The following is a 12,638-nucleotide window of genomic DNA, read 5'->3' as shown; positions in this document are numbered from 1 at the left end:
ACAGCGGTGCACAGAGGGAACCATGGGACTCTATCTACAATAGAAGCATAGCAAGAGTACACACAGAGACGGAAATAACAAGTGGACCTCAAACTTTTCTGGGTAGAAAATCTTGACCTATACGTAAAGACACATAGATAGGTAACATGGCCTATTATAGGACAGATATCATGATTCACACTTTGCAGCACTTACATGGGAACCACTGACCATTTAATGACACATGGCCAAGTAAGTTCTAACCCAATTTACACTCACTCGTTATCCAGGCACAACCCCCAAGGACTTCCCACTGCAATGATGGTAGATTGCAGTGATGGGTTATTTCTGTCATTAATAATTATACATCAGCATTGCTGCACACCAGTCCAGGCTTGAGTTCATGAATTTAGGAGCTACTGGTGCAATTAACCAGCAACCTGAAAGAGCAGGTCACTTCCTGTGTAATTGCCCTTTCTCCACCAAGTAGAGGGTTTTGTGTTACCATGTAAGGAAAGAGCCGTAACATGATATGCATGCCCTATAACTGCACATAGGACATTGAGTGGAAAGTTTAGGACTGACTCTTGAATGCCCAATTTTTGGCAGACATACTGTAGTTTTTCAGCATAGTCATAAACCAGACAAGTGTTTTTATTCCCCCTCCTGCTTCACCCCCCCCCCCCCCCCGCAGTTGGCTGAGAGCATCTGATAACAGAAACCTCTCAGAATCACCATTTGCAACATGATGTTAATGAAGCTGACTGGAGAACAAGTGTGGGGAGAACAAAACTGAAGTGGCAGAAAAGCCAAATGGAAAAATGAGATTTGCCTGATGACAGGATTCCACAGGTGTATTCCATGCCAGGATCAGAATATCCGACACACCAGCTGTCTGGCTGGGCAAAACAGCTCATTCAAGTTGCTCACCATACTTCTGGTGACTAGAGAGAACAAGGGGAAAGAGAGGGCACTGGATTGGGTGATATCAGACTACTCTGCCCGCTGGAGTTCCCTGGCCTATCACACTCCCGACACATAGGAACGGCTACATTAAGGACATTAGCAGAAAAGCACACAACAGGCTCTGGCTACAGCAACAGGCCTGAACCATAGCTCAGATCTGAACCACAAACCTGGCTTTGGATGAGATTCGGCAGCTTGAAACTGTCTCTGTAACAGGCCGAGTCCAAACATTAAATGCAAACAAAGTTTGGACTCAGATCCAGAGTTCAGAGTTGGGGCTAGATTAGGGATTTGGCTCAGGCCTGTTTCTAATACCAGTACCACGGGCCTGGTTCTGATCACATTTACACTAGCATACCTCTCCTGCCTTCAGTGGAGTTGCTTCTGATTCACACTAGTGCCAACACCAGCTCCATAAACGACTCCCGTGATGTGCATGCGTGGACACAAACCGACTCAGCGAGGAGTCAGGGCTGAAGCTGTCCTCCCAAACTCAGACACAACGGCCCAAGACTGCAGTGGGATCACCTTAAACAATCCCTCTTCTTCCCTGGAGTCTACATCCTTTCCACGTGTGACTGTTCTCCTGTCCCTCTTAGTCAAGACATTCTGTTGGACCTCTCTCCGATTCTCACCACAAACAATCTTTAGAGCTGTCACTACACAGCAGATACAGCCTGCTTCCCCGATCCCCCCATCCCCCCAGACATTAACCAGAAGAATCATGATTAAAATAACCATGGGCTAGATCCACAGCTGGTGTAAATCAGTATAGCTACATTGACTTCAATGGACCTATGCCGACACACCATCTGAGCATCGGGCCCAACTTTCTGCTTCATCTTCCGGGGGCCTTCTCAGCAATATTCATCCCTTACAAATATTATGGAAATGTTGCTTGACATATAATGCACAATTTTTCTCCCAGGTGGCAGATGGCAATGGGCTATAAATTACTCTGATTTCACTTTCACAGCTCTGCTTAGCTTTTGAAGTATTAAATGCAAAAGGGTTGTGTTGGTTTTTTTTTAAAACACGCGTCAAGCCTGGGGCTTAAGAAAAAAAAAAAAAAAAAACAAGGGAAAGAAAAAAAGGAAAGAAAAACAGGCCTGAAAGGAGCGTGCCCTTAATTCCACCTCCTGTGCATTGGCTCTGTACTGCGATTAACACATATTATATCTTTAGGACTGTCCTGTTTCTTATTAGGTGCTTTGGCATCCATGAAGCCTTCAGGGGTCTTGATATAACTCTCAGGGCCTATGCAACATCATAATACTTAGGTGCTATGTCAGCACATCATGACATTGGATTGCAACGTGACATGATGGTATTGCTAACTAATGGTGCTGTGGTGCAATATGGTTATATAACAGCCCTCTTTCATGGGTTTTCAGAGGGGATTAAACTGAAGACCTTTATGGCTTGAGATCAAGAAATAAGACTTTTGGCTGGCAGCTGAGGTAGGCTTTTATCCTCTTATGTATGTATCCCATGCACTAGAGGGGACAAAGACCCATATTCTCCTCGTGTGGATTGCAGTGACATTATAGCTTGGGTCCTGTGCCATTGGATCATTGAACTAGGATGCTGCTTTAACAAGGCATGATCATGGTCCAACACTGCTACATGACAGCCCAGAGACATTATGTCATGGCATCATGCTGCTGCAGCACCGTATGATCCAGAGCAATGGTATCATGTCAGGATGTGCGGATGCCACAACACAGCACAATGATGTAACCTTATGATGTCATATGACAACACGTCTCTACAATACTGTGGCCCTCACGTTTCTTCAACAGGACATAAAATGAAAAGCTAGCAAAGCCTAGTAGGGCTGCACACGTGGGACCATATTCGGCCTTGTCAAAAGCAGGGACATGTCATGGTCTTTAATCAGAGGATGTTCACCAACACTATACCCCCAGTAGATGCCCTGTTTCATTCTCTATTATCGACAGCTCTAAGAACTCCATTTTTGCCATGGGACAAAGATAAACTGGGACGAATTCAGAGGAGAGTGCCACAAATGACAAAAAAAGTTTGGGAAACAAAGATCTACAATGATGAAAGTTTAAGAGGACTGGGCCTAGAGAAAAGAAGACTAAGGCAAGAAGACACAATGACTGTCTTCAGGGATGTAACGGCATGTTACAAAGAGGACTGAGATCAATTATTCTCATTGCTTTAGGATGACAGAACAAGCATTAATGGGATAAAGCTGCAGCAGGAAATAAAGTTAATAACTCAAAGAGCAGCTCAGGCTATGGAAAAAGCTGCCAAGGGAGGTGGAACTGCCAAAGCTGGAGACAAGTAAGGCTGGGACCAGACACACATCCATCAGGGAAGATTTAGGGATAGTAATGTCAGTCTTGCCCTGATGCAGAGGGTAGAGATTAGCTGATCTTATGGAAGTCCATCCTAACCCAAATGCTTCTCTAGTTCTATGACTGTCCAGTTGTAGGAAAAGTGGTTCACAGACTACCAGCACCATGCTTTCTCCTGCTCAGCTCAAGTTGGGGACATAACCATTGCCCTAGGGGAATAAGTTGTTGTCTCCGTTTTAGGGACCCTCTTGAGAGAAGTCCATAAGCATCACAATCCCACTCCTCTTTCCAAGCCACCCTCCTGCAGGATGAGTCCCCCAAGAATGTCAGAAAAGAAGCTAACATTTGGGTTTGCAACCAACAAGTTCTAATGGAGCCATCAGGATATGACTGCCCATCTCCACACAATTGCTCCTGAGGGAACTGTACTTCCCTCAATAATTGGATTCTAAACCCTATGAATGGAAGATCACAAGACCTAACATCTCAAGTACATGGAACAGTTTCTTTGGAGTCACTTGAGTAGATGATAAGTTAGCTGTGGGATGGCTACCATTCCGAGACAGTTTATTAGCGATGGCCATCTTGACAAATCTACCCGAAATCTACAAATCAAAAGATTGCACCACGAGGTCCTGCTAAGTGAGACAGGACTTTGACACCTAAATATAGAAGCTGTTTTTTGCCAGTCTAAACAGGGGCCTGAAGTGGCAAAGAAGCATCTTCACATTGAGGGTCCAATTCAGGACTCCTTACTTGTGTTGCATAGCATTTACCCAGGTGAGTAGTCCCATTGATGGTACTAACCAAGCATGGAAGAGGTACTCAGGGTTAGTAAGGGCCACAGAATCAGGCTCTGAAGGCACCTAGAATTTTGTGGAAGTGACCATGAGCCAAGAAAAGACTGAAAACGCTCTGAGATCAAGAAGCAGATAGAGGCATCTCTGGAGGATAGAGAAACACATCCTGATCAATGAAAAATAGAAACGGACTCCCCGGCACCGAGCACCGAGACACTCTTGAAAGGACAGACTCCAAGAAAGGCCTGACAGCTAGAACAAGCTGCCTTAGGGTCTCGGTGGAAGTAGTGGCCGCTAGTTAAATGAAGGAGAGAGGCTAGGAAAGCAGCTGCCATAAAGGACATGGCATGGCACAACTCATCGAATAAGTCATGCCCAAAGGTAACCTGAGACCTCACGATTCTACATCCTGTTCCTAGGGAAATCACATAAACAGGGCAATCTTCAAAGCGTGCAGACACGGAGGCCTGTTGGTTAGGACTGTTTTAATGTTTAGCTCCTCCATCCCTTTGATAGTCCAGCAAGAGCCATCCCGGAGATGGGTGTGTGCAGGGGGGGAGCGGTAAGGGGTGGCAGCACTTTTTAATCCTAAACAGCCACTTGCATAATGGGGAAAACTTTCAACTATAGTAGGCTTCGGCTGTGGCTTTCAAATGTCAGTGCCTAGACTTTGGCAACTAAATAAGTAGCCTGATTCTAAGTTGGTAGTGGGAAGGAAGAGACTCTCCCTTGGCGGCAGGTTATCCCTTAATTGCCTACTGCGGGGTTTCTTGCACATTTCTCTGGAGCAGCTGTGCAATGTTGGAGACAAGATACTGGACTAGATGGGCCATTGGTCTGATCTGCTCTGGCATCCCCAGCTCCCACTGAAATAAATAGAAGACGCAGGTGTTCCTCCATAAGCAAACTGGGAAATAAGGAACTGATCCAAGGACCACTGAAATCCATGGACAGCCTCATGTCAGTGGACTTTGAAATCTCCTGTCAAAGTTTCCAGCACAACGTAAGAACAGCCTCTCCTAAATGAATACCCCAAATAATCATGTATTTGTTTAACAAAAGTATCGTGAGTTTAAAAAGGCATTTAAATTCCAACTATCCTGAGGAGAAAACGTGCGGTAAAATTTGTTTCTCAATAGGGACACCGACCATGGGCTGGTAAACTACTCCCCCCGAACTGATGTCCCATGTTTCCTATTTGCCTGAGATTCACTGGTGGGGGGGGGGGGCAAGGATCCTGGATGAAATCGATTCTGGAGCACCTGAAATCAATGGGAGTTTTGCCATTGACTTCCCTGGGGCCAGTATTTCAGCCCCTGTCTTTGAACATGTCATACAAAGTGGCATGTTTACGGACAGTAATTCTAGCGCAGGGGTCGGCAACCTTTCAGAAGTGGTGTGCCGAGTCTTCATTTATTCACTCTAATTTAAGGTTTCGCGTGCCAGTCATACATTTTAACGTTTTTAGAAGGTCTCTTCCTATAAGTCTATAATATATAACTAAACTATTGTATGTAAAGTAAATTAGGGTTTTAAAATGTTTAAGAAGCTTCATTTAAAATTAAATTAAATTAAAATGCAGAGCCCCCCGGCCGGTGGCCAGGACCCGGGCAGTGTGAGTGCCACTGAAAATCAGCTTGCGTGCTGCCTTCGGCACGCATGCCATAGGTTGCCTACCTCTGTTCTAGCTAGTTAGCTATCTAATCAAAACAACAGTAACTCCAATTTTCTGCAGTGCAGCCCCTTTTTCATAGAAAACATGCAAAGAATTGATATGGCTGAGAAGACCATATATAGCAGTCCCATTTTCAGATCAAACCTCTTCCCAAGGTGGCAAAGGCAAAAGATTTTAGGGTAGCATTTGCCCAGGGATGAGGGAGCAGGCAGATCGGGGACAAATCAGCTAAAGAGAAGTCCCAGCATGGCAGTAGAGTCCACAACTGGAAGCCAACTTGGTAAAGGACACATCTGGCACGTTTGCCCTACACTTCATGGGTCAAAGAGGTCCACAGTTTTCCACCTTCTCAACTGTTTCTGTGTTTCCCAAGAAAAGAAACCTGGCAATGTCCAGTACCCCTGACCTTTGCTCTGCTCTCACTTCCCACCTAGCCCTCCCTACCAGTGGTATGGTTTGATTCTACCCAGTCGGGGAACAACTGGTGCTAAATGCCTATTTTTCTGCCTCCTCTTCACTCTGATGCACGGGTGTTTTCATGACCCAGCTGTCAGAAAGTACTGTAACTCCCCAAAGTCAAGCAAATGGAGACCCTACTGAGTATTTTCATGCACCATCATCCCAGATGCATTCTGCTCTCCAGGGAACCTTCTGGTCTGACAGGTGATGCCTGTGCCAGACAGAAACATGGAAATAACAAGGCACTGCTATTCCTTCTCTGCCTTTCTCCACCAACCACCACAGTCACTGCTATAGTCAGAGAGAAGCCAAGAATCGAGTCTAGATCTGCCCCATGCAATTTTCATCCAAAGGCCGCAATATCAAAGGGCAAAGCTGGCCCCAAACCTGGCATTAATGACTTGAATGCCCAGCATAATGAAATACTGATATCAACAAGAGGCATGGTCCGCTACTCCAGGACTTTGCCTCATTAACGACCTTGTTTGCGAGAGATTTGGAGTGGGCAAAATGATAATAATGAACCGCAGAACCAAGCGGATGATGGGAGTGATGTCGGGGCCAACTATACAAATTCTTCTTCAGGTGCTCAGATGTTCTTTATCAAAGGCAAGATCACAGCAAACAAAATCTTGCACTGAAATTTACTGCTTTTGTTATTCTGTTGCCAGGAAAACAAGGCATATATACATTCTTTTACTGATACTTAGCAAATCAATTAAGTAAAACGAGCAGCTCTCAGGCTCAGTAGGAGATGGCGATTTCTAACTGCCCTGTAAAGCCATATTTTTTAAATTTGAAAATGAATTAGATCATGTATTTTGCAAAGGAACAATGTCAAGTAGAACAGGACAATATATTCGAATTTGTTTAAAAAAAAGGAGTGTGGCTTACAAAACGTAATATGAATTATATTTTTATTCCATGAAATATATCATTTTTATTAATGATCATATTTTTGCCAGATTTAAACATTCCTCCTGAATGGTAGGAAACTGCAATGCCATGATGTGGTGCTAATTCACAGGAACTGGTATGTGAAACTCACTAGAAACACACAAGTGTCACACCCAGTACAGTTTCACCATCCAAGCTGGTGAACAAAGTAACACAGGATCAACAATGAAAAATAAATATGATTTTTTTTAATCCTTGCAGTTTCAAAAAATCTAAACTGTCAATAGAGTTGATCGGAATTTTTTATTCAAATTATTTTGATGAAATGTGGTCATTTTTCAAAAATGAAAATTTTCAGAAACCCTTTTTGATTTCTTGAAATTTTTCCAAGTTTTTCAACAAAAACCACTTTTTGGGTTCGTTTTTTCCATTGCAAATTTTGATTGGTTAGTTTAGTCAAATGATGGGGACTTTTTAAAATCAAAACCATTCATTTTTGAAAAAAAAAATCATTTCAAAATCGAAACATTTCATTTTGTCAATTACAATCAAAATGAAAAAAAACCAAAACAAAACCAATGCTGAAAATAGCATTCTACAGATACTTTCAAAAAACCAAACCCTGATCCATTAAAAAAACAGCAGAACAAAAACATCCCTGTGTTCATGCTTTTTTAAATTTTCAACCAGCTCAAAACCAGTTAGTATCAAAATTACGACATTTAACAATATTTTGTTTGGTCACTTGACAGTGTCCCTTGAACCAAAGGCGTCTAAATCCAGTTCAAACAGCTCCCTGCTTCCATAAGACTCTCTGTGCCAAAGAACATGTAGCGAACCAAGGGCTCTGTCCTTCGAGGTGATGAGCACTCTTGCATGATCCAGAAAAACACTTAGTCTTGATTCAACGAAGACTTCAGTACATGCTGAATTTTAAGCAGTCTGTTCCACTGAAGTGAATGGGACTGAAGCACATGCTTAAGTGCTTTGCTAAACTGGGGACTAAGGGCTTGAGCCTGGGAAGTCCTACAGCCTGTGTTAAGCAGCAGACCAGCCTACATGATCACAATGGCCCCTTCTGTCTTTAATTTGTGCATCGATGAGCTATTAAAGTCAATGGGAGTGTTGCCATCAGGAGTCAAGCCCCAAGTGCTATGCTGAATTTAGGGCCGTAGATATATGCTCAACTTTAAGCACATGAATAGTCCCATTGACTTCAGTGGGGTTAGTCACCTGCATTGCTTTAAGCACATATCAAAGTGTTTTGCTGGAGTGCTCAGCACCCGGTAGGGTCCAATCTACCCTAGGACTTTAACTCTTGCAGGCCTTGTTCCAGGGACATTTCAGGAAGCCTACACTTCTAACTTCTTATGGCCCGAGGGGATGGGAAGGCAGGAGGGTGGGTGGGACATGGGGAGAGAAAACAAACAGGGAATAAAATGAAAGAGGGAAATCAAATAAAGAAAGCGAGAAAGAAAGAAAGAAAAGAAGTTGAAATTAGAGGAACTAACATGGCGTTACTGGTGGCTGTGGCCGAAACTTCAGCAGAAGAAACTACTCCACACTTGGAACATTTGAGCGTCATGCCGTAAAGAGGCACTGCCATCTGACTGCAATTAAAATCAAAAGACTGAAACAAAACAAAACACTTTGCTTGTGAACACAAACGAAGAAAGGAACAGAAAAGAAAAGGAAAAAAAGGAACCAACCAGCCACACCACACCCAGTTTGAGCAAAGAGATCAAAAGACAGGAAGGAAAAAAACTCTCGTCTGTGTCATTCCAGATGCATGAAGTCAAGTCAAGAGCTGCGCTGGTGCCACTGGTGTGGGTGGACCCGTGTTGGGAAAGGTTCCGCCGGTCTCAAGGCGACCCTCTGGTGCCTCTATTGGTGGTAACCTTTTACTGCATGTTTTTGTTACCCTCCCAGGCCTGCTTGCATGTTTTTGATCTTGAGCATATTTTCTCTCCCCGTCTGTCCTTTCTCTGTGGTGCTTTTGCTTCTGGCCTGGCTGCAGCGTGTTGCACTTGAAAGGCAAGAAGTAGGACTTGTGGGACCAGCGCCGTGTTGGCTAATTTTGTTTGGTGAAGCAGAGTGAGGTGTAGACGACATGCTTATTCCACTGTCCCTTCTGCGCTAGCTCAGCCAGCAGGCAAAATACCTTCCTAGCAGCAGACGGTGACAGGAAAGAAACAAATCATCAGTGACTCAGGGCCAGATTTATAAAGGTATGTAGGGACCTAATAATGCCTGGTAGAATTTTCAAAAGCACCTAGGCACCCAATTCCCATTGAAATCAATGGTGCCTAGGCACTTCTGAAAATTCCTCTAGGCACCTATCTGCATTTTTAGATACCTTTAAAAATCTGGCCCTTAGTCCCTGATTCAGCAAAGAAGGCCAAGTCACATGCTTAAATCCTATTGACTTCAACGGGTCTTAAGCATGTACTTCCCATGAAGCATGTGTTTAAATGCTTTGCTGAACAGAGATCGGATGACTGATGTGCGTAAGGTTAAGCATGCGTTTAAGAACTTTGCTGATTCAGGGCCTTAATCCGTCCATAAAGGGAGATGGCACTGCAGGTCCACATGTGTCTATTTTTGGGGGAGGGGAGTATGTGCAGTACAGCAAAGGACATAATCATAGTGAATAGTGTATTCAGTGAATTTAGCTTCTTTTTCTGCTTGCTAAAAGACCACAAGCAGATCACAATCTCTTCCAAAGTATTCATGAGGGCCTGGATTGTGATACATTTATTGACTAGCACCTGAAGCCGTGAGTAGCGTGACTGATTTCAGTGCCACTACTTGTGGGGGAAGGTACTACGCAGTGTACAGGGATTAGAATCTGACCCCATTTTAATTTATTTGACATCTTTATAATTGTTTTACTCGACACACTGACAGCAGATATTCACAATTCAAGCTGTGTTGTGCCTGGACACAGGACCACGCATCAGTAAAACCCAAATGCTGAATGTCTGCAGCAAGTGAACGCAAAAGGGATAAGACTGGGCCATAGGGAACTGATTGACAATGTGGAGTGAGTATTCACTGAAAACGTGATATACTCTTTTCCCCAGCTCTAGTGCACAGTGTTGATGCAGATGTGCAGGCTGATTGTGCGTGTTGATCTAGCTATCTATATATCTGCACTCATCTATAAGGCCCTGATCCTCAAAGGTACACAGGTGCCTAACCCTCATTGAAATCACTGAAATCAGTGGGAGTTAGGTGCTTAAATATCTTTGCAGATCTTGGCCTAAGCACCAACATGTACAGTATGCGTGTGAGGTCATTACCATTAGAAAGTCAACATTTGCCAATAATATTAACACAATAATCACAGTTATTTCCTGTTCTAAGTATAGGGAAAAAACTGTTGTATCTCAGATATCACTGTATGGTGACTGTTGACTTGTTAATGAGAACTACTGTAGGTTAGGGATTGTTTTGTGCTTATTATAGTGTCACATAGCTTTCTCTCCTACAGCAAACCATACTTCTTGCCTTGGCTACAAGAGAAACAGAAGACACTGGTTCTACCAGTTCCCCTCCAGTGCCTAAACCCAAAGATCTCCAGTGCAGTTATTGTCTTGATGGTCTCCAGAATTACCTTCCAACACGGCTCCCAAGCCCAGACTGTAAGCGGCTGGCTAGATGTGACACAGTTCCCTGAGCGTTTCAGGGTTAATGGGTGTGTTTCAAGAGGCAAATGAAATTGGCAAAATCTTTAAACACAGAGAACGTTTAAAATCATTGCACGCACACACGCACACATGGAAACGAAAGAGGATAAAAGAGGAGAAGGGGGGGGAACAACAAAGAACATCAGAAAAAAAGGGGGGGTTTTCTTTGTCAGTTTTGTTTTCAAAGTATAACATTCAGTATGATCAATAACCAGCTGGCATCTTTTAAATAAGGACTTTGGGGTGTTTTTGCTCAGAGAGGGAGAGAGCGCGCAAGACAATAACTCTCTCCTCTGCTAATCCAATCAATGACTTATCTGAACATTCACTTTCAAGTGTAATTATCTGGCCACAGACTCTTGTTTGGGGTTAAAGTATTTTCTCTAGTTCTCTCTTTGTAGAGGAGGCAATAAAGCCCCCTCTTTTAGCAGCAGCAGTGTGTGGCAGTGCACTGAAGGTTGCTCCCCGGGTCCCTCTTTTTCCCCCCAGCAATAAGGGATGGTGCACTTGCACTCTTTCCCTCTGTTATACAGGCGTAAAGCCACTGATGTCAACGATTTGCCCTGGTGCGAGAGAAGAATCAGGGGCCTGATCCTCAGCTGTTACATATCAGCCTAGCTCTGAATAACAATATTTTTAAATAAACACACTGACTCCCCACCCGGAGGAATTATCCTCCAGCAGACAGGGTGACTGGAGGTTTTAACATCCCCGCTCTTTGCCTCTCTTCTCCGCCACCTCTCTTCCCAAAGTAAAGCCAGAAAAAAAAGGTGCTTATGCAAATAATCAACAGGGCTGTCTAACTGGAAAGATTGTCCTTGCCGGCAGGTTGCCAGAGAACGTCTCACCTCGTTTCACCGATGACCTATTCCATTTGGGAGCCTCAATAGCTTGAATCAAAAAGTCAATTTTTTAAAAATCCTCTTATTTCTTAGTGAGGATTAGAAGCCCTCCATTGCACCCGTGTGAGTCAGGCGTAACGCCATTAGCCGCTGACTTCAGCTGAGTTACAGGAGTAGAATCTGTATTCTCGCTGTATTTTTCACACTGCAACGCCACTGGCATGTTAAGGCATCTTCGGGCCCAAGAATCCTGTAAAATCCTTTGATTTTGAAGGGAACTAACTGCACGGTGAATCGATGGTAAAGATCATGGAACTTGGCAGCAATTTCTCTGAATTAGCACTTGGTGATCATGGCACCTGGTACCTGCTTACTGGTATAAAATGAATGTCAAGCTGATGGTTTGGAGAGAAAAGGTGGGTGTGGTAATATCTTTTATTGGCCAAACTATTGTTGGGGAGAGAGACAGACCCGAAGAAGAGCTCTGTGTGGCCCGAAAGCTTGTCTCTCTCACTAACAGACATTGGTCCAATAAAAGATATTCCCTCGCTCACCTTGTCTCTCTAATATCCTGGGACTGACATGGCTACAGCAACACTGCTAACCTGATGGTTTAACAGCCTTCGAGACTAACGTCCTTCCCTGGGGAGGCAGCACCTCTTTCCTCATATTGCTCTGTGTCTCTGAGTTCTGGGGAATGGGGGGCAGTGCGCCTGGCGAGATCACACTCCACGGCCCATGGAATTCTTGGCCTCTCTGGTCTTCTGTACTACAACCAGGAGAAAAAGTCAAGACCCTTGACTCTTACAATGGTGCCTAATCCACTAGATCCCAATGGATCCCAGGCAATGCCCATCATTTAGGAGCCCTGGTTTATCCCCCTCTACAATGGATATGTTAATATGGCATCTACTTAATTCCCCAGGGCTGCAGATATAGTCAATCTTGTACCTTTCCCACCCACCCCTTGTGAATCCAGTTGCCTCCTCTCTCAAGTATTTACA

General features: G+C 44.0%; 1 protein-coding gene across 1 annotated transcript in view; it reads right to left on the bottom strand.

The window, feature by feature from the left end:
* The window catches only part of ADGRB1 (adhesion G protein-coupled receptor B1), a 279,184-nt gene that overhangs the window by 27,298 nt on the left and 239,248 nt on the right, over positions 1–12,638 (bottom strand). The window contains exon 25 of the mRNA XM_024214406.2: positions 8,615–8,713. Within this exon, the coding sequence (XP_024070174.1) occupies positions 8,615–8,713 (99 nt within the window). The remainder of the gene's footprint in view (positions 1–8,614; positions 8,714–12,638) is intronic.

This window comes from Terrapene carolina, unplaced genomic scaffold (assembly GCF_002925995.2).
Source record: "Terrapene carolina triunguis isolate 2854851 unplaced genomic scaffold, T_m_triunguis-2.0 Scaffold58, whole genome shotgun sequence".
Taxonomy (NCBI): domain Eukaryota; kingdom Metazoa; phylum Chordata; order Testudines; family Emydidae; genus Terrapene; species Terrapene triunguis.
This window is presented reverse-complemented; position numbering and strand designations above follow the sequence as displayed.